Source organism: Ochotona princeps, chromosome 8 (genome assembly GCF_030435755.1).
Source record: "Ochotona princeps isolate mOchPri1 chromosome 8, mOchPri1.hap1, whole genome shotgun sequence".
In the NCBI taxonomy this organism is placed as follows: Eukaryota; Metazoa; Chordata; class Mammalia; order Lagomorpha; family Ochotonidae; genus Ochotona; species Ochotona princeps.
The window spans coordinates 9,106,802-9,134,657 of record NC_080839.1 but is presented as its reverse complement, the minus strand read 5'-3'; the positions used below and the strand labels follow the sequence as shown (position 1 = coordinate 9,134,657).

The window sequence follows — 27,856 nt, the reverse complement described above, 5'->3', positions numbered from 1 at the left end:
GTGGGTACTTCAAAATGTCTATGAAATGGAATTAAAAGATAATTTTGCTGTGTAAAAATTAATGCATATGAGTTCTTCAAAATTGTTCAAGGAAAATGCATACTGAAAAAAACTATGCGTGAGCCCAGTGCAATGGTGTAGTGGCAAAAGTACTTGTCTTGAACACGCCAGGATCCCATATGGGCATCGGTTCTAAACCCGGCATCCCCGCTTCCCATCCAGCTCCCTGCCTGTGGCCTGGGAAAGCAGCAGAAGATGGCCCAAAGGCTTGGGACCCTGCACCCGTGTAGGAGACCTGGAGGAGGCTCCTGGCTCCTGGCTTTGGATCAGCTCAGCTCTGGCCATTGCACTCACTTGGGGGAGTGACTCATCGGACAGAACTCTCTGTCTCTTTTTCTTTCTACATATCTGCCCTTCCATTAAAAATCAATAAATCTTTAAAAAAAAAAAAAGAAAAAACTATGTATGGACTTCAACTTTATGTATGAGAATTCGTATCAAAAGAAATTGATTTTTGGGCATGGTGCAGTAGCCTAGCAGCTAAAGTCCTTGCCTTGCATGCATCAAGATCCCATATGGGTACTGGTTCGTGTCCTGGCGGCCCTGCTTCCCATCCAGCTCCCTGCTTTTGGCCTGGGAAAGCAGTGAATGGCCCAAAGCTTTGGACCCTGCACCCATGTGGAAGACCCAGAAGACATTCCTGACTTCTGCCCTTGGATGGACTCAGCTCCGGCCGTTGCATCAGTGGACAGATCTTCCTCTCTGTATATCTGACTTTCCAATAAAAATAAAAAAAGACCCTATCCCCCAAAGTCACAATACATTCTGATAACTGCACATCACAGCTACTGAGCTTACTTACTGGCTTCAGGATTTTATGTCTGGTTTGTCAATCATGATAAAGGATAGCCTTGTTTGGAGTCTGTCCAACAGGATTCTGCCAGCAGGGGCAAGAGAAGCAGAGTGCGGCAGGTGCTCCAAAGCTGCAGAAAAAGCTACCAAGTCTAAGGCAGCAGGAAGCACTGTGCACTTGGCCCATCCTGTGCTGCTTTCCCAGGCCATTAGCACAGAGCTGGATCACAAATCAGCCAGTTAGGACATGGACTGGTACTCATATGTGGTGCCAACATCTTCTGCACAGTAAAACATGGGCCTATCTCGGGTTGTCCATACGACAATATAAGAGTGAATGGCCTGTTCCGATGAAAGAAACCCACCCAGAGTGTGGCTGACCAACCAGGGCACACGGAGACTTGTGAGGGCATGGCCCACAGACCTCACCCACCAATGCTCTCAGCATAACCCAGCTTCAGAAATGGGCTGTAGTGGCAGACACACCACCAGAAGGGGAGCTCGCCTACTTTCAGGCCAAGGAGGAACAGATTTTGGCAACTCAGAAGCCCTCAGTGGAGGAAGGTGCTGTACCACCTGGAGATGCTGCTCACCAGGGCCAGTGGACGTGACCTTGATGTGGACAAGACAAGACGTGCAGGTGGTACTTTGAGTAGCAAGCTTTTTTTTTTTGGCAAAAATATTAGGAAAATGATTTAAAACCAACACCCAAGAAGTCAATATTCGATGTCTGAGAGCAAACATTATTTTAATTAGGACTGACTTCAAGGCCAGAAATCCACACGTCAGTCACACTGCTACTTTTCAACCAGGAGAGGTCATGACTGTCAACTCTTAGGTCTCTAATGGTATTGCCGAGACTACTAACCACTTTATAGAAAAATAACTCACATCCTTGGTTGGAGGCTGAGCCTGGATCCCTCCTGTGGTCTGGGCAGCCTGAATGTTTCAGTCCATCAAGGGCCTTGGATGAAGGTTTGGAGATGGGACACTGAGGCTTACAGGCACCTTCTCCTGGGACCATACCACATGTAAGTTTGGCACAAATTCCTACTTTTATTTCACTTTCACACTGACAAAGTCAGCAAGCTGTTGGAAGGGAGGAAAAGCTGAGGCTGCCTTTAAGAAATGCTGGGCAAGTGGGCAGACGTGAGCACCAGGGCTCATCTCTGGGCAGCCATGCCCATCAGCCTCCCATGGCCTCTGGCATCACACACACTGGCTGCTGTGGCCTATGTTGGTGCTTGGGAGACACACTGCTGGAGCCTTTTTTGCGCCCAGGATTTTATTGCTGGTGAACCTGATGACCCAACTTCTGGCTGTTGAGTCCCACAGAGTGGCATTTTCAGAAATAGGTCTGGTAGCGAACATTTTGCTGAGATGACGGGACAATGAGATGGGTGAATGGCACTGAGTTGTGGGATGGGGGCATAAATTGTCTCTGCTCATCCCTGGTTGCAGGGAAGGCCCATGGAGATGGGCGCAGGTCTGCTCCCTCCCCCTAGAGTGGGGAAAGTCAAGGTGTGCAGACAGGATGGGCGAAACGCTGCCCAAATGCACAGTGTCCTGAGCGCCAGGGCCTGGCAACTCTGGCAGTTCCCGAACATGTTCCCCTTCCCAGCTGGAAGGTACCTTCACTGCCCCTCGCTTTCTGAAGTCACATCCTGCTGTTAAGCCAGTGGTTGGCTGGAAACTGCCCTCTGCCTGTCGCTCAATGTCACAGGGACAGTCTCCCAGAGCCTCAAGCCAACAGCACCGCCAGCATGCCAGCCAGAGGTGCCGTTTCCAGAGGCAGACTAAAGCCTGCCTTCATCTCTGCTGGGCCTGCTGACCCTTGGCTCCTGCACCATCCTCTGAAATCCACTGATGATGTGCAAGGTCCTGGAGAGCCAGGCCACACACTGCCTGCCATCGGGCCATGTTCCCTCCTGCTGGGTCTCTCAGAGTGTAAGCATTTAGTTTCCCTCCCTTCCAAGGACAGCGGGGTCTGGTAGCATCCCGATGACACTGGCAGGGGTGCTGTGGGTCCTCAGCATACCTTATGTCCAAACCAAGTGGCAAGGGCAAGGGCCGAGTGTCCATTGTCTGCCAGGGCGCTCACGGGACCAGGCCTGGCTATAGTGTGGGAAGGGTGATTTCTGCATTCGGCTACCCAGCCTGCTAGCAGCCCCTGGCCTCAAGAAGCTATCTGAGCCCCCAAGTCCCACACATTAGTTGAGCAGAAACTCTGGTTTCTGATACCCAAAGAGCTTGAAGTCCCCTTCAAAACGTGCATACAAGCGCCGGATGTCGCGCTTGCCGATGCCCAGGAAGTAGTGCTCCACCTTGGTCCTGTTATAGGCGGTGATGCCCGGGGGGATGGTGGGGTAGGACACCAGGTGGTCGATGCCAGCCTCTTTCAGGATGTATGGCGCATCCTCCTCCAGGGTCTCATGGTGCCCCACCACGCTGTACTTTATCTCGCAGGGTGCGCACAGCTCCACGTAGGTCACCCAGTGAATGATGCGGTCCCCGAACTGGAGGTCCAGCCACCTGTGGTTTGGATCGCCCAGGTAGCGTACGAAATCTTCGAACTGGATGCCCCGGGTCTCTGTCCGGTTCTTCCGGTACTTTCTGATGATGCCAGGGGCAATCTCGTGCCTGTACCAAGGTTCGAATCGTGGATTGTGGACAAATTTATCCTTAAAGGCAGATATGAGTCTTTCAAAGGGGTCTCTGACAATAAAAAACTTGAAGTATGTTTTAAGTCTAAGAGGGAAAGAGAGAGAGATCAGTCTGACTCCGAGCCTGAGAGGGGAGGGGGAAAAAAAGGATTGTAGCAGCTGCTTCACCTGCTGGCCCAGTCCTCCCCCGGCCTGGCCCTCCCCTGCTGGCCCAGCATTCTCCAGGCCTGGCCCTCCCCTGCTGGCCCAGCATTCTCCAGGCCTGGCCTTCCCCCCACCCCCACTGGCCCTGCCTTCCCCTGGCCCCGCCCTCCCCTGGGTCCAGCCCTCCCCACGGTCCAGCCCTCCCCACGGCCCAGCCCCAAGGCCAGTGCACTGAGCATCCTGCCAATCCTCTCCAAGATTCTGTGTATTGAAGTATTAACGACCCACTCTGCAGATGAGCAAGCACAGCTGGGATATCTCAACTGTCCATGGCCATGGGACTTGCCTTGTCACCATGAAGGCAGCTGCTTCATCTGTATACTTCACCTGAGTAACTAACCTTCCAAGAATGATAAAAAGTTGTATTTTTAGGCAGACAACTGTAGGAGTAGGAACTGCAAGTCAGAAGTAAATGAAGCCGAAGAGAGTTACCTTAAGGATCTGTCTTTGGGGCTGGCACTACGGTACAGTGGGTTAAGCTGCAGCCTATGATGTTGGCACCCCTATCAGAGTGCTAGCTCAAGTCCCCGCTGTTCTGCTTCATGTCCGGCTCCTTGCTGCTGTGCTGGGCAAGGCAGCAGACGCAGCAGCCTGAGTGCTTGGGCCTTTGCCCGGCCCAGTACTGGCTATTGTGGGCATTAGAACAGTGAGTTAGGGGATGTAAGACCTTTTTCTCCTCCATTTCTCCCTGTCACTTTGCATTTCAAAGAAATGTAATTTCTTTAAAAAAGAATTATTTTTAAAAATATACTTTGCAATTGCTAGGGGAAGGAAAAATGGTAGTGGTGAGAACCAAGAGGCAAGGTAGGGTGAGGCTCCAGGCACCAGCTGGCAGGAGCTGGCCTGGCTGGGCTGTCGGTAGGGGCTGCAGCAGAGCAGGGGTCTGGCAGGAAGGCTATGAGTAGCGACAGCAGTGACCAGAATGATGCCCATGATACTGTCCTGACAGCGTGCTACTAAGGGCCACGGATTATTCTGCATGCTTTTCTGGAACTCCCCAAAGCCCTGTGGATCAGGAAATAACAATTCCAAACCAGAAGCATTTCTGACTGGGGTTTGTGCTTGGTGAGAAGACTGAACTGAGCAGTGTTGAAGGCAAGGAAAGGCAAGTGTCTGCATGGCAGAGGAGGGCCTGGCGGAGTTCACTGCTCCTGTAGGCCCACTCCTTTACATGGGGCCCTATGGGACCCCTGCCTGGCTCCTCTACTGGCCAGGGGCTCCATGAGTGCCATCAGGGAGGCCTGTCACCCTGCCCTGCCGGTGCAGAGTACACCGTGTACCACCACTGTTTGGGCAGCTCCCCAAACAGCAAGCACAGGGTCTGGGGAGAGTGTGAAACACTCAGAAGGGTATCCTTGCAACCCACGTTCCCTTCTTTAAGAAAAGAGTATACACAGTGAGCAATCTGTCCACCGGAACAAAGCTAAAGCCCAGCAGACTGGCACTCACTTCTGTGCTAAAGACTACCTAACTGTTGTCAAAATCCATGTAAAGGGAAGAAAGGGACATGACCCAAAACACTCATGATGACTAGAGAATGCCCACATGCTGGCTGCAGTGGTCTGGTGCAGTGGGTTAAGCCACTGTTCATGATGCCTGCATGCCACATCCAGCCTCTCAGCTTCGCATCCAGTCCCATCCATGCTAAGACGCCTGGGAAGCAGAGGGTGGTGGCCCGAATACTTCGTCCCTGCCACTTCTGTGGGAGACGCCGACAGTGATCCAGGCTTCTTCTGTACGCTGGCCTGGCCAAGCACTGGCTGCGGCAGCCATTTGCGGAGTGAACACGCAGATGAAGTTTCCCTGTCAGTCTGCCTTTCACATAAATAAGTAAATCTTAAGGAAAAAAAAAGGAGGAGGAGGAGTGAGAGAAGAAAGGAGGAAAAAGGAGAAGGGAGAATGTACTGAATCAATACCACAGTGGTCATCAACATAAACCAACCCTAATGGTCCTTGGAGCCAAGTGGGACAAGAGGCAGCAGAGACCGGAGCCAGGGGGCTATAGAACATCTTGGAGGGCTTCTGGAATGCCGCTTCTCTGCCCCAAGGAGTGGCTCTTACCGCTTCTGGATTTCCGCATCGCTGAAGGAGGAGAGGCGTGGCAGGCCGTTCTTCTCATGGTCGTGAACCACGTTCTCAGGGATCTCATCAATGGAAGGGAAGGCTCCTGGTCAGCAGTGGTGAAGCAAGAGAGAAAGCAGATTTGGCCTCCCTGGTGTGCTCCCTGAGACAAGGTGCCCAGCGACCACCCAGCCCAGCCCCCGTGCTCCCCAAAGTGCACACCACAGGTCCACACCCACCACCCAAGCTTAGGCCCCTGAACTGCAATTGCTGCTGTGGCCAGGAAGACAGCGTAAAGGAGAGCCCTTGCTAGGACAGGGGCCAGCTAGAGGAAAGATGACAACAGGGAGCAAGGGGGGCGGAACAGGGCTGGTATATGGACAATGCCAACTGTCGGCGGTGCACCTCAACTGGGCTGCACACCAGCACAATCTCTGATCCCAGTGAATCCAGAGCAACAGCAATGGGGAACCCAGTGCAACTTCTGTCAACACCACTGTGAAGATCCTCGTGGCAGCCCCAGGCTGAGTGCTTTAGCATTACACCATTTGCACCATACGGGTCCTTGGGGAACCTAGCAAGCACCCAGCTTGACAAATGGCAAAGGTGTTTGATGTCAGAGTCTGACCTCGGTCACGGGAACCATGACAAGCAGCTGAATGGAACGTGGGCCTAGCGAATGGGCGGGGTTTTCATCCTTTTCTCAAACGGAAATCACGTTTCGCTGAGGATGTTTTAGCTAAGCCTCTGCAACCTTAGCATCTGACTGCATGCTAATCCTGCGATTATGTTAAGCTCAGGGTCCAGGCGGGTACCATCCAAGTAGCGGCCACAGCCTCGTCTTATTCATTCCTCCCCTCACATGCTTAAGCCCTTGTCCAGAGTTTCTGTGCTGTGGACCATGGATGGCTGTGGATGACAGAACAGTGAGACAAGCACAGGTGGACAGAAGAACCAGCTGCCTTGACCTGCACCTGTCCTTAGCCAGCTAAAAACAGACACGGGACCATGTGCACCTGCAGGATGTGGCCCAGCAAGCCTTGGTCCTCTCTTCACCCTGCCCTTGGGTGTTGGCACCACCCATTTGGTAATGTTCCTCACTTGGGAGCCTCCACGTACATATTTCTGTTGTTGTCAAATTGATTTGTAACCTTGTTCTGATTCCAAAAACCCAGCACACTACCAGAACACACTATGCACACACCCGAGCATGAGCCTGAACATTTTCTCTCCCTCCCCCAGCCTGTGATGAGGTCCACTGGTGGCCACAGGGACAAGAGATGCTGAGAGCAGCCCTAGGAGTGCCCATAGCATCTCCAAGCCTCTTCTGGACCTGGGAGTGCCACTGTTACTGCTTGGAATAATGTCACTTTAGGACCTGAATTTAACAGATGGAGTCTACCATTCTCTTGGATTGACGAAGACCAACTGGAACTGAAGCAAGGACACAGGGGTGTCTAACAGAACAGCAAGTAACTGAAAGTGTACTGGAAGACATCACCTGTCCAGCAGCCAGTTTTCTCCTGCGCAAACCTCAGCTATCCTGCAGCAAGCACAATCCTCTGAGTACAGACACCAAGCATCAAGTAGGGTACAGCTTCTTCCCACCCAAGTGGTAAAGAATATGTAACTGCAGCACGGGCCTGTGTGCCAGGGCTCCCCTCCCCAGCAAGGACCTTGCTCACTGCACAGGAGGTGCCTTGGTAGGAGGCCGGTCCAGAGACAGTAAGCAAAGGGCTGAGGGCTGGGACAGGGGCCAGCTGCCTGAGTCGGAGATTCCGCCATGGAAACCTAGGAGACCTTAACCTTGGCTAGAATGAAAGTCTGAATAAGCCAGCCTGAACCCAACTCACAAAGAACAGCACTGAGCAGGCATGCATGCCACAGAGAACCGTGAAAGTCATCACCAGCCCTTTTGGGAGAACCCCCTCCTTGGAACCCTTTCATCCCCTTCCCCTGCCCAAGTGGACACTGAGAGCCTCCCCCAGGCAGAGCTCTGCCATCCCAGACAGGTGCTCACGGGCCCCACCCACCATTGAGAACAATCAACACTTTCTTCCACTGGGTGTTGCCCACTTTGGGGGTCTGGCAGAAGAGGATCTTGTGCTTGTCGCAGACAAATATGCGGTCCAGGACGAACTTGGAGACGGCCGTGTGCGAGAGGTTCCTCAGCGCCTCGTCCCTGCACGTGTTTCTGATGAGCTCCAGGCGCTGCAGGTGGACCAGGGGCTGAACGTGCCGGCCAGCCGCAAGCATGTTCCCAGTTGGCTGCGAAGGACAAGGGACCCATGAGCAGGAGATGGGACCGACCCTGAACAGGAGCTGCCCCTGCTGGCCTTTGCTTTGCCACCACCCAGGGTCCCTTTGCTCTCCCTTAAAAGAAAAAAAGTGGGGGAGGGCACCTGTTGAGGCCCAGTTTAAACCGATGCTTGCAACACCACCATCCCATATTGGAGCACCAAACTGAGCCCTAGCTGCTCTGTTTCAGATCCAGCCCCCTGCCAAGGCGCCTGGGAAAGCTGTAGATGATGGCCCAAATGCTTAGGCATTTGGGAGACGCAGATGGAGTTCCTCACTGCTGGTCACTGTGGCCATTTGGGGCGTGAATCAGAGGTGCCACATCCCTTTCTCTCCCTCTCTATCACGCTCTTTCAAAGATAAATAAAAAATGTTCTCCAGAAAAAACACACAATAAAAAAAGCTCAAGTTCCTCTGGTTGGCTTGAGACCCACAGAGAATAGGGAAGCACAAGAAGCCCTTGGTTAATGCTCAAAATACAACTCCCCTGCTGGGGGGTGGCATCTTTGCTTCTACAACTTCTCGCTGAGTCCTGACTGTACCTGGAGGTGGCTGTAGAGGTCTGTACAGATACCTGGTGTTAGGATTTGAACAGGTCTTGGCTCCCAAACTCATGCAGCTAAACCCTACAGTCTTATATTCATATTTGACCTAATTATGCTACCAGGAGGAGGCCTTGAGGTCACTGAGTGCCTTTGGAAGGTAATTTAGCAGAGAATGGGGCGTGATGACATAAGCCAAGTACTTCCTTGCCCCCTCTGCACACAGTCTGCCACTACCAACAGCTGGGGCCACTCGATCTCAAGCTGACCAACACACCTGGGGAAGCCTCAGTGGAGCAGCAATGTATGGCACTGTGCATGCCCGTGGTTGTGCACACTAGCTCCACACATGTGCATGGAGCGGAGGGCGAGCCAGGGGACCCTCGGGGGTCATGGTGGTGGTGTCTGCCCAGACATGACAAACTTCAGGCACCTCTGAAGGTTTCCCTCCACACCTCCTGCTGGGGTCCTGTTTCTCAGCCTTTTCATTTCTGCTGCTACTTCTGTTTTTTCCCTTCAAGCTACAGAGAACTCCCCAAAGCAGACGATTCCTCCAAGGTGAATCTGCCACATGGACTAAAATGCCCTGACACCTTCTTATTTATTTAAACGGCAGAGGTAAGACTGATGGGGGAGGGGAAAGAGCCCCCATCTACTGGTGTCTTCCCTAATTGCCTGCAACAGCTGGGGCTGGACCAGACCTAAGCCAGGAGCCTAGAAGTGCGTCGAGGTCTTCTATGTACACAGCAGAACTCAGCTGCTTGAGCCATCACCTGCTGCTTCCCAGGCTCGGCATCAGGAAGCTGAAGCTGGGAGCAAACCAGGACTTGAATCCAGACACTCGGGCAAGATTTCCTAAAAAGCATTGAAACAGTGCCAAACATCAAGAGCTGTGCTCTTTGTCAAATATGTTTTCTATAGGTACTAGGCTTACCGATGATGTGTTTATGGACCAACCCCAACATCCTGACCTCCCAACGAATGGGTCTGCTACAAAATGGAAGACACAGACTTCTAGAACATACTAGAACACGATGCTGGGAAATGCTGGGCTGACAGAGGTTGCCATCCTGCGGTCAGGCTCCCTGTTCTCCCTTCGTGGACTTGCAAGAACCCTTGTGGTCCCCTGGTGGAGGAAGGCTGTATTGGGGATTTTAAAGGCTACTTCCTGATGTGGAGGAGGTGAGGGCAGATCCTCCAGAGCCTGGCCTCCACCCCACCTTCAGCCCAGTCCTGCTGCCCTCACCCTCCACCCTTCCTCAGGACCTTGGGGAACATCACCGGGCACTTGGCCACCAACTCTCGCTTGCTCATGTCCCAAGAGTGTGTCTCAGTCTTCCTGTCAACCTGCTCTGACTTTTCAAGACTCCCAGCCTAACCCCGGTCACCGATCACGTGCATAAGCACGTTCTCTTTAGAAACTGCACGAAAGGGGGCAATGGGTAGGTGTGGTGCCTGTGCCCCATCCTGGAGCGCTGGGGTTCAACACCAGCTCCTCACTCCGGCTTCCCATCAGTGAAGACTCTGGAAGGCACTGGTTCCTCATGGGAAACCTGGATGGCGCTCCTGGCACTGACCTTTGAGGGTATCTGGGGAAGAAATCAGTAGATGGGACCTTTCTCTCAAACGAAAATTTTAAAAAAATGCAGAAAATTTTCCATCACTTCAAAATTCTGAAATTCTGCTTTTCTTTGAACTCAAGCATTAAATACAATGGGGAAAAAACTGCCCTTCTATGTTAATGAAACAGCACCTTTTTCTTTTTTTTTTTTTTTCTCTTGGAAAATACAGAATGTCAATTTAATGATAGTTTTTTCTACTGTTTTCCACTTAAACGTTTAAAGCCAGGACGCACAAAAGGAGAGCCACGGAACTTGCTCTCCTCTCTTACCGAAAAACATATGCGGAGATTTGTTTATATTTTTAAGAGACAGAGCCAGCATCGTTGGTTCACTTCCCAAATGCTTGTAAGAGCCGAGCCTGAGCCAGATCTCCTAGGTGGGTGTCAGGAGCCATTCCTGTTGCCTTGCAGAACATGCCTTGACAGGAAGCTACAGCCAGGTCATCAACTCAGGTACAAGGGTGTCTTTACGACCAGGTCAAATGCCCGCTCTGGTATACAATACCTTGATTAATTTTGTGCATGGAACAAAGCCTCACGGTGTGGAATTTTATACTTACAGTGTATCAGAAATTTTGGATTTAGGACCACCTCAGGTTTCAGGCTCAGGGATGCTCACTCCACCTGCATGTTGAAGCCACTGCAGGTAAGTGTGTATGTATGTGTACTGAGGAGGGGTGTGGCTGCTCCCACGTGATGGGGGTCGCCACAGGAGGCTCACCGAGGAAGACTGTTTCCTTGTCAGTAGGCAGGGTTGCCCAACAGGTGCCCACCTTTAATTCCTCAGTCAAGTGCTTCTCTTCTGGCAGCTTCCCCACTTCCGGCACGGTCGTCAGGAACAGGAACTCCTGCTTGGCGCTGTACCCTGCAGGACCGAGAGGTTGAAGTGTCTCTCTGAGAGAGAACAGGCCATGGAAGGGTGACGGGAACAGAGGACCCGGAGTGGACGCACCCAGAAACACTGACCAGCTCTGACACAAGCGCAGCAGCAACTCAGGCGGTGGGGACAAGTTACTGCCACAAATGGGTTATGGGCTGGCTGGACATTTCGAGGCCAAACACAATGAGCATTTCTCTAAAACCTTACACCTGACTGATGCACAGACTCAGAGGGGACCACAGACACAAATGGAAAACAGGAAACTTCATCAGATCTTCGGAAGCACTGATAAACTGAATTATCAAGTTGACTTGTCTGCGAAGCCTCTTTGGAGAGGAGAAAAACATAAGCTACAGATTGGGAGGAAGTATTTACACACCCAGAAGAAGCCCCGGCAGCTGACACCAAGAGCCCTCAGAATTCAAATGAGAACGCCCAGGAAGCCAGTCAGAACACAGGCAAGACATGGCAGCCTCTCCTGCAAAGAGGATCTTAGAATGGTCGGTGAATACACAAAAGGGACTTCCCCATCATCAGCCACGAAACCAGAGCAAATTAACAGCACAATGAGAGGGGCCAGAGTTGCAGCTCTGTGAAGTAAGCCATCGCTTGCAATGCCAGGAATCAGTAACAGTGCTGGTTCCAGTCCCAGCTGCCCTGTTTGACTTAGCCCTCTGCTAATGGGCCTGGGAAAGCAATATAGAGACCTGGATGGAGTTCCAGGCTGCTGGCCTTGGCCCAGTCTAGTCGTGGCTACTGTGGCTATTAAGGGAATTGACCAATAGATAGAAGACTTCTTTCTTTGGCTCTCCCTTTCTGTCATGCCTTCTTTAAATAATTAACCACAAAAACCTTGAACACACACAGAGTGAAATATTACTGTGCACCCATCCTAACAGCCACAGTTAGCAGTGTGGAGCCACCCGATGGCTCAGATGCTGCTGATGCTAAGGTAAAGCCACAGAGACTCTGGAAAACATTTGGAAATTTCTCCAGAATCCAAGCATGGCACTGCCATAGACTCTGGCAACCACACCCCCAGACATGGGAGCCACAAACATGAACACTTACATCCATGCACAAATCTGTGAATTTTTTTCCCCCTAGGAGCTTCCTACATAATAGCCCCCAACTGCCAACAGCCTGGGTGCCCTGCTCCAGGTGAATGGTCAACAGACACTGGCACGTCCATCCCATGGAATACAACACAGCCATCAAGGCGAGTAGATCATCTGTGCTAGCCCCACAGCACATGGATCTCCCGGGATAAGTACAGAACAAGCCAATCCTAAAAGGTCATGTGCTAAAAACATAAAGGTCTTGAAGTGACAACATTCGTGAGTGCCAAGGGGACAGCTGGTGCCTTTGATGGTGGAGATGTCCTGTGTTGACTGGATCAGGGCCAGCATCCTGCAGTGCACCTGCCTCGTGATTCTGCAGTGTCACCCAGGGGACACTGGGTCAGGAGAGCACAGGAACGCTTGGTGTTACTTCTTAGAAGTGCATATGATACCACCACGCTCTGGAAAAGGGAAGCTCGATTTAAAACAGAGTCCATTGGAAGCCAGACTGGCATTTCCACCTCAGTCCAAAAAGCCATGGGTGTCAGGATCACGCTGCAGCAGCCTCCCACAGTGCTGGTCCCACATAGCTGTTTACAGTAACAGACCTGGGAGGCAGCTTTGCTGAGCACCTCCAGCTCTCTAGAGAAACAACAAAAGGCTGACTGCTAAAATTTCACAGAGCCTATTATATACCCAGGAGGAGCAGATATCAAATCAAAGTATATGTGCACAGAACCCCTCACCCCATTATACAAAAGGCATATTTCATTTCTCTTTCTAAAACAAAACCCACTTCTCTGGGAAGAGTAGGCTTAGCTGAGCAGCCCGGCTGGTCAGCATCACAATGGCCTCCTCCCAGCATGCTGTGTCCTCCCTACCCTCTGCCTGTAGAGCTCTTGGATCCCTATACAATCTCTCTGCTGAACAGCTTTCTGGATCCCATGCAAACCTGGGATCCTTTTTCCTGTCTGAGGCAGAGTGCAGCCCTGACCAGCACTGTGTGCGAGACCTGTGCCCACCCCCCACCCCTAGTACTGAGACAATGGATACCGTGAATGGCGTTCAGGGGAAACCGGAAAAGGCCTTGGGGTCAGCCTCCCCCAGCATCTTAACATTGAGAAGCCTCACCTTCCTTAATCACCTTTCAGATGGGGAATCTTGAATCCTAACCAGCTCTGAGATACAACCTATTTCACGGCATGCTCAGAGGGTGGCACAGACTGGGTTTCAGGGATGGGGACATTCCCCTGCCACCAGGCATGTGCCCACTAGCCATCTCCGCTGGCTTCGACAACTTCATAACCTTAACACTTCCTGGTATTGCAACTCGCCCCCTTCCTGACTCAATTACATTCAGACGAAACTGGCCGCACAGTGCAGGTCTGGGTCTCCTTTTCCATTGGTTCGCAGAAAATTACGTGTTGGGTGCTCATCTCTGCTGCCTGTCAGAGCAAGCTGCAGCATCCACGAGGAGGAGTTTCACCCTCCAGGTGTACTCAGGTAGCATCCTAATGTCTTGGCTTAGTTCTGTCACAGGAATTGTTATGCTAATGACCTGGTGCAAAATGTCTAAAGGTACCAGGTCATGGACTGCCTGGCTTTTCTGGAAGCTGTCATCATGTCCCAGCTTCTCACAGACCTCGTCCAGTGTCCAATCTCTCACTCTCCAAGGCCACTGATGCTGTGGGGTTAAGGCATCCTCACCAGGGCCAGCCGTGCACAGGCTCTGAACAATCAGAAGGGGTGCCCATGGCCACAAAGCCTGGTGGTCAGAAGAACTGCCTCCCACCACTTTCACATTGTCACAATTCAGTATCCAGGATGCCCCCACCTCCTCTGGGGATGCAAAATCTGTGGCTGCTCAGGTCTCTCGTGTACAAGGGTGTGGTATCTGCACATAAGCCACGCCCATCAGCCCTTCTACCATAAGTCGCCTCCAGAAAACTCAGGATGAACATGCACATGCCGTGTAATGGACTATTACACCATAGGGTTCAGAGAATAATGAAAAGGTAAACACACAAACAAAAACAAAAAAAACTCCACACATGTTCAGGACTGCCAAAATCCCTTTTCCTGAATGAGTCCGGGCGTGGGTGGTGGCTGTGAGCTTGGGGGATGCAGGGAGCTGGCCGTGTTCGCCCCGGCCGTGTCCAGTTAGCAGAACTATGTGTGATGGCAGTTCCCTCCCCCAGGCTGAAGATCCTTGAACCGTCTGCCTTTCCTCACAGCTATTCCCTTCCAGTCCCCTTTATTCTTGCGCTCCTTCAGAAAACCCTCTCAGCTTCTGCCCTTTGCTGGAAAGTTCCCACCACGAATTGTGCCGATGCCTCACATACGAGACACCACTGAGGCCTGAGCTGAGAAATGAGTTGTTCTCCAAAGGCTATTCCTCCACATACAGCTCATGTAATTCCCGCTGACGGAAACCTCGCCACAATCACCCTCCCACTTCTGAAGCCAATCGGTCCACGACAAAACCTGGTGACCTGCCGTTTCACGCCTACCTCCCCTTTTCCCTGGAGGGGACACTCAGCAAGGTCTGCTTGCAGTCTTGTTCTTGCTACCAGCTCTGTGCAGCATTTCAGGTTCTCAACCAGGCCTCCTTCTCAAGGCCCTAATTTACCTGGGCTCCAGCCATGGGAGGTGTTGGGGGCGCAATGAGGGGATGGCCAGTCCCCTGGGGCAGGGGACTATGCTGAAGCCACTGCAGAAATGGCCCAATCCATGTGCCGTGATCATCATCTCAAATTCCGGCCACACCAGATGCAACCTGCTCTTCTCACAAGACCCCTGTCCGCTGGGTGCACTGTGGTGCTCTGTGATGCATCTGGGAGTAAGCAGGTATAACGCCACTCCCCTGCCCCGTGTTGTGCAGACTGCAGTCTTTCTCCTCAGTGAAGATAAGCCCTTCGTCGCCATCCCAGCACTCCTCCAGGGTGAGTCACCACCTGAGGCTCACTGCAGGGCACCCCTGATGTGCCTGCAACCTGTGCCCCACCCTACTCTTCCACACAAGGCAGGAAGGTGTGTGGCATGGGCCTCCCTCAGCTCAGCTGGGATCACACTGGAGCTCTCTACTGTGTGTCAGGAGCCCCTGGGGAGGTTGCTGGGGGTGCCAGGAGTGTCCATGCACTTCCAGCCGATGTCTCCTAAGTGCCACCAGTGGCAGGAGGGCCATGAGCCACAGAGCCCTGCAGTACTCACCCAAGGCCCCAGCTCCCAGCCGGGAAGGATCTGCAGCTATGAAGGCCCCTCTCCTGGAAGCCACCTGGTCTCCTGGGGCTCCCCTGTGTAGCCCCTTCAGGGGTTGCCTCAACTGCCCTCCAGCGGAAGAACCCTCAGTCCCATTCCCTCCTCCCCTCACTCAGTTCTGTGACTTGCAGGTTTTGGAGGCCACACAGAACCGGTGGCCCTCCTGGGAGAGCAGCCATCCCAGCATGCATCGAGGAACAATGTGCTACCTACCATCGGGGTCTTTAAAGGTCAAGGTGATGAACTTGCTGGCCACCATGAACATGAAGATCACCCAAAAGCAAGCAGCCAATAGAAGCCACTGCTGGTGCATGTTGTCCAACGTCAGCCCTTTCCACGGATCTTCCTGGAAAACAGGAGAGATGCCCTGATGTGCGCAAGGAAGTCAGCGAGGCAAAAAGCAACTAACAAGACAGGTGATTTCAGTAACAGCACAGGTAGGAATACAGACAGCCTCAGAATACTTGTGTATCAGGAAAGCTTTCCTTTTATTTTAATTGAGAGGGCGCCTATCCACCAGCATCCTCCCCAGATGATTGCAACAGCTGCGGCTAGGTGAAGCCGAAGCTGGGAGCCAGGTATTCAATCCAGGTCTCCCTGGGAGACGACAGGAAACCCACTGCTTGAGCCAGTTCTGCCTCCCAGTGTCTGCACTGGCAGGCAGCCAGCAGCAGGAGCAAAGGGGGCTCTCGGGCCCAGGCACCGGGACAAGGATGCCAGCACCCCGACTGGGGTCTACATGTTAAGCCAAGTGCTCATCCCCAACTTATCTTTTAATTTCATTTCTCAACAAATTTTATAAATGTCCTTGTGCAAATATCAACTGTTGGTTGACTTGGCTTTTAAAAGTTCATACTCAATGGGCGATGTTGCGGGGCAGAGGGGAAAGGACAGTATCCTCCATCTGCTGGTTCCTTCCTCAAACGGTCCTAACGGCCCTGGTTATGGGCTGGCCTGAAGCCAGAAACCCAGAATTCCAACTAATCTCTCATGTCAGTGGCAGGGGCCCCAATACTTGGGTCATCTGCTGCTCTCCCAGGTGCACTGGCAGGGAGCTGGATTGAAGCAGAGTCGCTGAGACTCACAAACGGGCACCCATATGGGATGCTGGCATGACAAGTGGCAGCCTAACCTATTTTGCTGCAATACCAACCCCTGAAAGTTTCTATTTAATAAACTCAAGGGTCTGATTACATTATTGAGCCCTACACACATCACTCTAATGGAGGTGGCAGCAACGAGAGGATAACATCTTTGTTCCTGCAGCCTGGGTTGAGAGGTGACTGCACAGATCTGTCTCCTGACTCCTGTCTGGGCTGGGCTGACATCATGGAGGTGGGGAGAGGGGGTCCTGGAAGCAGATGGTCAGCAGGAGGCCCACTAGTGTGTTTTCCTGGGTCCCTCAGGATAGTTGTCAGATCAAACAAGAAGAAAATCTCAGGTAAATAAGAAATAATTTTTTCCCTATGAGCATATCACAAATGTTGCATGGGACATGTTTCTGTTATAAAATCTGTTTTTTTTTTCTGAAATGTAAATTCAGTCGCTTGTCCTGCAGTTGATCTCCCAACAGTGCCCACAAGAGATACGCCAAACTCTCCTCTCTCTGCCTGAAACCAGCCATCCTGCTGCCTCCTTCTGCCCCGCCACGCCTTCACGGGGACCTCAGGACCAGCTGCAGAGGCCTGGTCTTGGTTCAAACCCTGCTGTGTGGCTTGCAAGCCCTGGGATGCAGCAAATCTCTGTCAGTTCTAAGTCTCAGGGTGCCGTCTCTGAGGGCAGGGCCTCCTCCCCCAGTTGGCCTCAGGGATTGAATGAGGCAATGTGGGTGTAAGGACGTGCACTTGCTTGGCTGGAAGCAGGAGCCGAAGCCGACGAGCCCCTCGGCATCATAATGACCTTCTGGTTTAATCTAAGTCTCTCTAAGTAGGATCGGGGGCAGCTCTCTAGAGGGTTTTAGATACTTTCCAGTATGGTCTAATTAGAGCCCATTCGCTGGGCTCACCTTGAGGTGAAGCAGGGAGATGCTGAACAGAGTTGGACCAGCAAACGAAGAGCACCTGCAGTGCCCAACAGGAAGCCAGGTGAAAAGGGAGAGCCACAGGCCTCTGCCTGCCCTGCATTCTCATGGGAAGCCCGCAGCTGCTCCCCAGCAGGAAGGGGCCTGTGAACACCTCTGCTCCTCCCCTCCCCCCAGTTGGGGGCCCCTAGTGTTCTCATCTGTGAGGGCAAAGCATCTACCTGCACAGCTACTGGGGTGTTGTAAGCTCTCTGGGCAGTCTGTCAGATGCCTCCTCAACAACCACAGAACTCACAATTTATCACCCAACACATTCTTCAGGATGGGAATTTAATTTCCTGAAAATTTCAACGTGCAATGTGACCACTGTGAACTCAACTAAGACATCTAGAGTGCCCCTCTCCCAGCCAGGCCACTGCACAGGGATGGGAGAAGGGCCGTCTATGAGGTGCGAGGTGCATGACCCCTTCACAGATTGCCTGTGGCCTCCAGCCCTTGGGGAAGTCCCCACGACACACACACACTGGCGCTTCCGGGGGGAGGGCTGTGGATCTGGAAGCCTTCATTTGTACCCCACTAGCGCCTGCCGACTGCTCTCTGGAGAACGGACAACAGCATCAGCCGCACGCCTCTCCCAGTGCCTGGAGCACAGGTGTCGCCTGTCCATGACCCCACATCCTGTTGGGGGACAGATCCCCAACCCTTGACCTCGGCCGCTGCCCTACACTGGCCTAGTTCAGCCTGAACATGCTTACTGTTCACTGCTTCCCCTGCAGAATACGAGCAGGTGATGATCCGTACGCCAAGGCCGGGGCGGCACCTGGCACACAGGAGCTGTCAGTCATTACCTGCTGAATGACGTCATCAAGGAAAACGCTGGACGGCCAGAAGGGACTTCAGAAAGGTTTTCAAACTTTTGAAAGTACCCTTATAGCCTCAAAATATTTCTCCATACTCCACACAAGAGAGGCTACATAGTTAATATCCATCACTGGAGATTAGGAAATAACCAAAAGCTACTGGGATTTCAGTATTACTTGAAAATAAGGCTGTATTTTATAATGCACAGCACACGCATGCCTCTGAATGCCATTTCCAATTACAAGGATCAGGGAGTTAGAAATCATGTTAGAGTCCTCAGAGATCACCTTTTTAAATTTCAAATAAAATGCTAAACTGAAATGTAAGGCAACAGTACAGATCTCACAATGCAGAAATGCAGCAGTAAACAAAAAAGGCAAGTTTCAACACAGTATTGTGTGTGACTATATGTGGCCATGTACACATGCCAACAGAGACATACATATATATAATGCTGTGGCATAGCCAGCTAGTCCTGTCTGCAAAATAGCATCCCATATGGGTGCCAGTCTATGTCCTGACTGCTCCACTTCTGATGTAGGCCCCTGCTAAAGGCCTGGGAAAGCAGCAGCACGTGGCCCAAGTCCCTGGGCTCCTGCACCCACATGGGGGACCTGGACGAAATACCATGCGCCTAGCTTTGAACTAGCCCAGCTTCAACCACTGCAGACATTTGGGAAGTGAGCCAGTGGGTGGAAGATCTCTCTCTCTCTCTCTGTCTCTCCTTCTGTAATTCTGCCTTTCAAATAAAAAAATAAATATATTTAAAAACTTCTTGCAATATGTATGCTTTCTATCATAAAACCTGGTGAAATACGGAAAATGCTACCCACACACATGGACCCTAGTGTTTTTATTTCTGCAGGTTACCTTTTTCTGTCCTTCTACAGCTAACAACAGTTTAGCATTTTATAAAGTGTGGGAAAGGATGGCAGATACATCACTAGCTGACAAACACTGCAGTGAGTTGACAAAATCAGTATTTGAATATTCAGTAAATATAGCATTGCCTTTGTTAGCTCTTACTTAATTTTGAAAATAAATTAAAATGTGATATACAGAAAATAACACAGTCACCATTCCCTGTCTGGAGGTTCACTTATTGATCTTAAAATATACTCCGAAGAATTGCAAGACTGTACTGACCAGCTCCAGCCGCCTTTCTGTATTCCCTAAAGGATACAACGTAACAACTGCTACCATAGCACAGCATGAGGCACTACAAGGAATCCAAGAGGCTTTACGGCATGTGGGAGGCGATGCACCCAGGTTCCCTATGAACACCAGGTTGTTTTACATGAGACTTGAGTGTCCCTGGATTCTGGCACAATTTCCCCATGGACACCAAGGGACGGCTGAGTCACAAACATTTGTAACACCTGTCCCTCCACTTGCCCGGTTTGGTTGGACTTGCTGGAAACTCTCTCCCAGCCCTCCCAGGTGGAGGCTGCAGTTTCTCAGCCTCAGCCAGCATATCCCACAGCAGCAGCAACTGGTCCCCACTCCCCACCCAGGTAAAGGGTGGGGAGGGCAGGAGAGGCTGCCCAAGGCTTGCAGGGAAACACTACAGCAGAAGTAACAGTTAAGCATCTCCTCCCTTTGTCTATGGTGAGAAAATTCAAATTAGAGTGGAAAACGGTCAAGGTAACCTGGCGAAAAATTCAGATATATGGAACTTGTTCTCCAGGTCGGGTCTTAGGTGAATGAACCAAAAGCTGCTGCTATCCAGAGAGTGGCAATGACCTCTACGGTTTACAACGCATGACCTTCAAACACAAGCAGGTGTCTACTTACATGTAAGTCAGAACAAAAGAACTGGAAAAGTATTCCTCAATCAAGTGCACAGTGATCAGGTATACTCACTCATCCAGTACGTTAAGTGCTGCAGACATAGGGACGTAGGAACAACGCCAAATCTGTCTCTATTTCTCTCTCTCTCTCTCTCTCTCTCTCTCACACACACACACACACACACACACACAGTTTCTGTCCCTTACAGGCATACAGTCTATAACAGGAGACCCACATGAATCAAAGAATCCTAATCCTTCAGAAATGGTGGGAATGAAAGGAACATGCCACTGTTGAGCCATAAACGCAGCAGAGGGGACCAGGTGGAGTGGCCAGGAGCAGTATGGATGGGTGGCTAAGGAGAGGAAGGTCCTGGGCCAGGGAAGCAGGTCCCCAACTAGCCTAGGAGGGCCTTGCGGGCAATTCTAGGGCAAGGTGACAGTACGTGCAGCCCAGACAGCTTGGGACTTCTTAGTAGAACTTAAGTCTTTGCCCTGCAAGCCCTGGAAACCCACAAGAGCATTTTACACAGAGGGGGGACACTGTGATCTAAGTTTTCCGACAACTTGTATGGCAGCATTATTAAAGATGCAAAGAGCAGATGTCCTGCTCAGTCTCAGGTCATTTTCATTCGGGGAACAGGGAATATTGTTGTTAAATTTCTTATTTATTTCAAAGGCACAGAGATCAAGAAAGACCTCCCATCCACTGGCCCCCTTCTTGAGTGATAGCTGGGCCTGGCCCAGACCAAAGACATGAGCCTAGGAACTCAGACCCAGTCTTCCACCTGGGCCCTGTAGACCCAAGGACTTAAAAAACCTGTTTCCCAGGGTGTATTACTAACAGGAAGCTGCGTTTGAAAGTGCAACCGGCCTGGATGACAAGGGATCCCCAAGTGCAGGCTTCAGTGCTGTTCCAATGCCCACTCCGAAGAGGGAGTATTCCAAGGGCCACACATAAACCCAGAGCACCGGTACAAAGACCCTCGCCCCCTTCTCAGTCTTGGGATCTGTGGGGCTTGGGCAAGGCCTGCAGAGCAGTGCGTCCTGCTCACAGAGGTGGGACTGCTTTGAGGCTGCCCATCCTGTGAATCTAAAGGCATGTCTCACCTTATACCCAGGGCTGTGGTTCTGAGCCCTGGCTGTTCACCATGATCATCTGGGAGCTTTGGGACAACAGAGCAATGCTCTGGGCTCTGAGAACACCCCACCACAACCACATAAACTCGAGGTGCACAGGCTCTGGCAGCTGCATATTTTCGTGCTGGTGGGACTCCCTAGAACCCCGTTTAGACGTAAAGCCCGGGCAGCCAGCACAACGGCCATCTCCTACCATGGCCTCCTTCTAATTTAAGACGGAAAACTGGCAGCAAAAACGTACGTGGTCAGTGAGAGTCTACGGATGCCCTGAACAACATGTGTTCTGGATAAACAACTTCCAGGGGTTTCATCAGACCCTAGCCCCTTCTCTACAGCGCCCATTTCACCCTGTGAGCCTACCAGCTATGGGCATCTGGACTCTGTAGGAGGGCTTGTTTGACCTCAGGGGAAAAAGCCATGATCCTCTGCCACCTCCCCGTTTTTTTTTTTTTTAACAAGATGGTATGGCAAGTCCAGCTTTTTAAGGACTAAACCTTGTTCTTGAACATGGAAGTTCCCACGCAGTTTGCCTGCTGTCCCAAATGGCAGCACCAAGGTTCTCTCTGCCAGGGGCCTGATGTTAATGGTCCTATCTCTAGGGTGCAGCTGAAGGTCACAGCTCTCCCTACAGCCAGGTGACAATGGCCTTTACAAAGCCTGACACTTGCTGTAATCACCTTCTCTCTGTTCCAGGAGCCGAGATGACTGGCAGAGCAGCCCCTGTAGCCTGTGGTGTGCCAAGTCCCACGCGCCTGTAGCCCCGCTAGTCATGGTACACACCGTGACCAGAGGCCTCCACACCCAGATCCCAGCAGGGCCACATCCATCCTCAGAGTTTCCCCCAGTCGCTGCATGAAGCACGTTTCCCCATATCAACATGTAGGGATCAGACAGCAAGCCAGAGGGCTGGGCTCTTTTGAAAACCAGCAAGGGAGAACTGAGGAGTTAATTATGGGGAAAGGAGGGTTCAGGAAACAAGGACATAATCAAACCTGAAGACTCCTGAATCATGCCACCAGCCCATTCCCACCCTCAAATAAAAGCAGCATACAGGAGACACGCTTGCAATGAACAATGGGGAGTACTGGTACCATCTTTTGATGCAAATCTCTTCTCTCCACTAAGAAGCTGGGAAATTCATGTTGTTCAGCTGCCGGTAACATTCATCAAAAGCAATACGCTGTTAGACTCATAAAGTGATTCTCCCACCAGCCACGCCCCACTCTGCAGATGCACATCACTTGTTCCTAAACGTTTTGGGAAGTCCTGCAGTCCACACGTCCATCATACTCACTTTCAAAGCCTTTTTCCAGAAGTTACTTATTCATTTAACAGGGGACACAGCTCGCTCTCTCTCTCTCTCGCTCTTTCTCCCTACTCCCAGAAAAAGACCATGGTGTGGATCCCATAATTCGAGAAGTGACAGTGTCCTTCCTGCATAGCTCCTCAGATATGTCCTCTGTCGTCTCTGCTACTGTCTCTGTAATATACAGCCTCCGAACGACTGCTCATGCTTAGCTAGCAGAATGCAAACCCTCCCACCTCTGTGCAGTGAGGAAGACACCAGTGGTTAAGGCAGTCTCAGGGAGTAAACACAGCATACAGAAAACACCTGCACAGGCTCACTGCCAGGCAGGGCCTCCGCAGGCACCACCTCACCTAATCCTGCCTGAGGGTGTGCTCCTATAATGAAATTGAAGGAAACAGCTCTACGTGGATGCCGACTCCTATTTCTAGAGTTTTGGATTCCCTGAAATCTCTTTTATGACACAAGCAACAAAGGAGGCAGTAAGATCATTGAATGGCCTGGATTTCAAATACCTGGCGAGTTCTCCTTTTTGTACCTTCAGAGGTCTGGGGTCACATTGCCTTACTGTGTTACTCTGGATTTTCTTGGTTTCACTTGTTGCTGTATAGGACAATAGAGAAAAAAAGGCAATAAAGCATCATCAAAAGTTATAAGATCAGCTTGCTTCACACACCCTTGGTTTATACTTGGCAAATAGCTGACCAATCTCGTTACCCAATTATAGTTTGCATAGCAAGTCTCTCCAAGGTAGATTTCTTAGTAAATCAAGGAGTTGTGTAAATGTAGCAACAGCCTGAAAGACTTCCATGGAACTGAAGAAATGCATTTGCAGCAAATTGCTCTTGTAATTCTTTCCTACTTTTCATACCAGGCAAAGGCCTCCCATAAGAGTCTTTATGGGCTTCCAATGCAACCCGTCCCCAGTGGTCTGCATCCCTTGAAGGTACAGCAACTGGCAAAGTCTGGACAAATGTCACCAAATGAGTAAACACCCAGCAACAAGCCAAACTCATGAAATAGAGAGATCACAGACTTCAGAGAGCAAACGTGCAGCTGACTGACCACAGAACACGCCAAGCTGCCCGGGACACGACAGCACAGCCTAGCAGGTATTTCCAACCCCCCCTCCCTCCCGTGTTAGCATTACAGGTCAGTTCATGCTACGCAGGCTGCACAACTGCCGCTTCATGCTATCATATGTGCATCCAGATTGTTCCAGATCTGGATGCATTTAAAACAAAACAAAAAAGCAGCAGCAGCAGACCTGGTTTCTGCAAGCTGTAAGGTTCACCTCTCTGCTATTCCCAGGTCTGGCCCGCCCCCCACTCCAACATGGAAGAGCATCTGAACACAAATGCACACCTGCCCAGAAGGCTCCCTAATTCTTTCCTTTGTTTAGCTTCCTGCAAGCACTCCACTGATTTTCACGTGAGGAAGGCAAGACTCTTCTCTCAGGTATTTTTTGGAGATTCTATTACTCAGAGTCCACAGGAAAAATGGTGGGATTCCAATTCTGAGCCAAGATGGGCTATGCCCTAATTACCATCTCCCTCTTTCCTGTCTTAAAAAGAATCCGTCATTGAAAAGGGTACAGTAGTAAGTAGGTGGCTGAGGGTCAGCGAGCTGGAGCTGAAAACGGAGCCGTCCAATTTCAAGGCTGTCTGTGCCGTTCTCGGGCCGGCAGTTCCAAGTACCCAGAAGGATGGCCCCAAGCCCCAGACAGAGAAAGCCTTTATACTTAGCTCACCAGAACCTGGCTGCCGAGCTTTCCATGCAGCCCAGCCCTCGTCCCGCCTGCAGCAGCCGACTTGGAAAAACAAGGATGACAACGTCTGCAAAACCAGCTCCGTCTCCACGAGCCAGGAAGCGCAGAAAATTTATGCCTCAACCTCCAACTTCTGACAGGCCCCTCAACCGTGCAAAATGGGGGTGGGAGGGGGCGGCTCTGGCGCTCTGCAGCCTCGTCCGCCTGGGGTCTAGTATTTCCTGCCCTTCCCGCCCATCCCGCACTTGGGGGAAGGTGGCACAGGCTCCTTCGCCCCAGATGTCCCCTAACCCATCACCCTCGTCTCGGAGCGTTCCTCGGACCCAAATGGAACCTTTGCCTTCCCTTTCCACTCCCAATGACAAATGCAAATTCCCGGTCCAAATGGCCAGAAGTAAATGACCGAGCGCCCAAGCAGCAGGAATCCCGCCGACCACGGCATCCCGCAGCAGGATGTTGCCTTATTGCATAATTAAGGACAAAGACGCTAGCTGAGAATCCCACCCGGAGGTGGCTCGCTAGGAAAAACCGGTTCTGTCCCGGTTTCCATCCGCCCCACGGTGTGGGAGTCGGAGGTCCGGGCGCTAAGCACCCCACCCCCACCCCACGGGCTGCGGGTCCCGGAGCTCACCCTCCGCGCGGCCGGCGCTCGGACTCCTCTCACGTCGGCCTCGCGGGGCCTGCGGGCGCAGCGTTCGGCTCCCCGCGGCCCCCGAGCGCTGGAGGCCCACCCCGCCCGAGGCCTCCGAGCCGCCGGCGGCGGCCCCTGCGCCGGCGGCCCCGGAGAGTGGCGGCAGCGGCGGCGGCGCCGGAAGGAGGAAGCCTGGCGTTGGAGCCGGCTCTGGGGGGCGAGGCCGCCGCCGCCCCACGCGGCCGCCGCGCTCCGGCCCGGCCGTGCGCGCCCCAGCGCCCCAGCCTCGCGCGCGCGTCCTCGCCCCTGCGCGCCTGTGCGTGCGCCGCCCGGGAGGCGACCTGGGGGCGTGGTCGGAGGGGACCCCGGGAGGACCCCCGGGAGGGCCTGTGCCCCTGTAACGCGAATCCCGGGAGCCACCCTGCCTGGCCCTGGAAACACGCTTCCTCTCGGGAAAGTGCGGAGACACAGCCCGCGCAGAGAGCAGACACAGCCCGCCCAGGCTGCATCCAGATAATGTTTTGGGGGACAAAACATATCCCAAACTTGGAACAAAGCCAAAGTAATGGAGTTCGGGTGCAAACTAGCGTTTTCTAACATGCCCACCGAAGTGAAAGTGTAAGGCACCCCAACAGGGAAAACCTTACCATCTGTCTCGAGAGAGTGAGTTTCCTCAATGACCGCCAAAGACAAGGCTTGATGCAAAAGCAAGAGCCTTTATTCGATCACCAGCGCGCTGGGGCAGGGGCCTGTTCCTCACACAGGAGGGTAGACACCAACCCCGAATCATTATACAGCATCTTTTAAAGGCTAAAATCATAAAACCGTAAAACCATAACCATAAACAGGGAGAGCAAAGGCTGAAACCATAACCATAAACAGGGAGGAGGAAACCATAAATATAAACAGGGAGGGGAAACCGTAAACATAAACAGGGAGGGGCCACGCAATTAGGGGCGGAGGCTAGTTGCAGGTGCCCCTTATCTCTCAGGCTCCCAGGCTCTATCTAAACTTAGTCATGAAATGTTCCTTCAGCTATTCACTGTCCTCTACTGCAAGCGAAATACAGAAAGCAAAAAAAAGCAAATTAAATCCTTCTGTCCTTTTAATCCTAAATGTTCCTTTTCAAAAGCAAGATTTTCTCTTCCCCCAAGGGCTCCATGGGTTCTTAACCTCAAGTACTTGTTTTAGGGGTGTAATTCTGTTCTTAGGATGTTGTAGATTAACAAAGGACAACTTTGGGAGTCCTGACTTCTTACCCTGCAGAAATGGGTGCAGTTTTAAGATTTTTGAGTTTGGGAGGGAGATTATTCCCCAAAATATTGCAGGTTTATGGCCAAGGACAAGGTTAACTTGTTTTAACTTAACCTACATGGTTATGTAATTATGTCTATTTCGCTAACCAATGAAAAGCTTTGTATATATACACAGGTACACTTTTCATCAAGCTTCCAAGGAAGTGATCTTTTGAGGGGTTTTTTTGGGGGGGAAGGTCTTTGTTAATTTCCTCGTCAGGAAATGGACTATTTGGGAGGTCCACTGGGAATTCCCTCTTGCCGCTGGTCCTGCATGGTGGGTGCTACTTACGAAGGGGAGCTGTGATGCATTTAAGATGCGTGGCACCACTGTCCCCAGCGGTGAATACTGCAATCACTGTAAACTGTCGTCTTCATTAACTGCTTGTGACTGGACTTTCAAGGTGCTGTTGAAAAATATTTACTTTTTTTTTTTGAAAAGCCAATTTACACAGAGAAAAGAGAGACAGGAAGAGAGGTGTTCTAACTGCTAGTTCACTCCCCAAATGACCACAGTGGCCCGAGCTGAACCAAGCTGAAGCCAGGAGCCAGGAACTTCTTCTAGGTCTCCCACACCGGTGCAGGATCCCAAGGCTTTGGGTCATCCTCTATTGCTTTCCCAGGCCACTTGCAGGCAGCTGCATGGGAAGTGAAGCAGCTGGGACATGAACCAGTGCCCATATGGGATGCCAGTGTCTACAGGTGGAGATTAGCTTATTGAGCCACTGTGCTGGTCCTGCTGTTTAAAATATTAAATGATAAAGTTCCTCCCAGAAGCTTCTGTATCAACAGCTAAGGTAATGATCCTAGCTCCTCTTTTTCTTTGTATAAGTGAACTTCCAGGAAAATTTTGATAATTAGTATGAGTAGCAGGTGGTTCTAATTAAAATTGTGGTTCTCCAATGTGATCTGGGGACCCCTAGTGTGGTATCTAAGAGCCTTTTAAAGGAGCCGCAGTTATAAAAACATTCTTTTCTGTCATAAGGCCAAGATGCTAGTTCTCTTCTTTACAGTCTAGAAAGACACTTGCTGTGCTCCCACCAAAGCAATGGTAAGTAAAACTAACTTCTTTGGGGCCTAAGGGCACTGGTACCCTACTATCTCTCTGGGTACTCAGAATTATACAGTGCTTCCCAAACGACAGGCTGGAGTCTTGCCTGGGCTAAGCTGCTGTCTTTCCCTGGTGAGGAATCTTCTATGTGGGTACTTCAGTGAAATCAATTTTTAGAACTCTCCAGTCTTTGTTTCTGCCCTAATTGATAAATACCAAGTCACCAAATTGTTTCCGTAAAGAAGGTTCTACGGAGCCAGGATGGCGGCACAGCACGTTAATCTGCAGCTTGCAACATGGACATCCCATATTAGAATGCTTGTTCGACGTCTTTGCTTGTGAAACAGCCCCCTGCTAAAGCTCTTGAGAAAGCAGCAGACAATGGCCCAAGCACTTGGACCGTTCCCTCCCACTTGGGAGACTGGTTAGAGTTCCTGCTATCTGGCTTTGGCTTGACCCAGCCCTGGCTAGTGCAGCCATTTGGGGGAATGAACCAGCAGATGGAAGCGCTCACTCTATCTCTCTCTTTCCTTCCCACCTTCCCTCCCTCTCTG

The 27,856-nt window shown here is 51.5% G+C and overlaps 1 protein-coding gene across 2 annotated transcripts; it reads right to left on the bottom strand.

Annotated features, from left to right (window-relative positions):
• Window positions 1-1,629: 1,629 nt before the first annotated feature.
• CHST10 (carbohydrate sulfotransferase 10) lies at window positions 1,630-23,160 on the bottom strand. 2 transcript variants are annotated; one of them, XM_058667511.1, is made up of 7 exons: window positions 23,073-23,157; window positions 17,682-17,798; window positions 15,654-15,786; window positions 11,015-11,106; window positions 7,814-8,048; window positions 5,781-5,886; window positions 1,631-3,600 (listed from the first exon to the last, which is right to left on the bottom strand). In XM_058667511.1, exons 3-7 carry the CDS (start codon window positions 15,751-15,753, stop codon window positions 3,063-3,065), a joined length of 1,071 nt encoding a protein of 356 aa, XP_058523494.1. In that variant the 5' UTR covers window positions 15,754-15,786; window positions 17,682-17,798; window positions 23,073-23,157; the 3' UTR covers window positions 1,631-3,062. The 2 variants fall into 2 exon arrangements, with proteins under 2 accessions (XP_004594267.1, XP_058523494.1); XM_004594210.2 differs by lacking the exon at window positions 17,682-17,798 and having other exon boundaries at window positions 1,630-3,600; window positions 23,073-23,160.
• Between the last annotated feature and the right edge of the window lie 4,696 nt (window positions 23,161-27,856).

What these genes read in the sequence shown, in the direction of transcription:
- CHST10 (XM_004594210.2), bottom strand. Translation starts at nt 15,753, where the DNA reads ATGCACCAGCAGTGGCTTCTATTGGCTGCTTGCTTTTGGGTGATCTTC. An exon ending in ACTTGACTGAGGAATTAAAG is followed by an intron (nt 8,049 to 11,014) that starts GTGGGCACCTGT and finishes TGTCCTTCGCAG; the next exon opens with CCAACTGGGAACATGCTTGC. An exon ending in AGTGTTGATTGTTCTCAATG is followed by an intron (nt 5,887 to 7,813) that starts GTGGGTGGGGCC and finishes ACTGCTGACCAG; the next exon opens with GAGCCTTCCCTTCCATTGAT.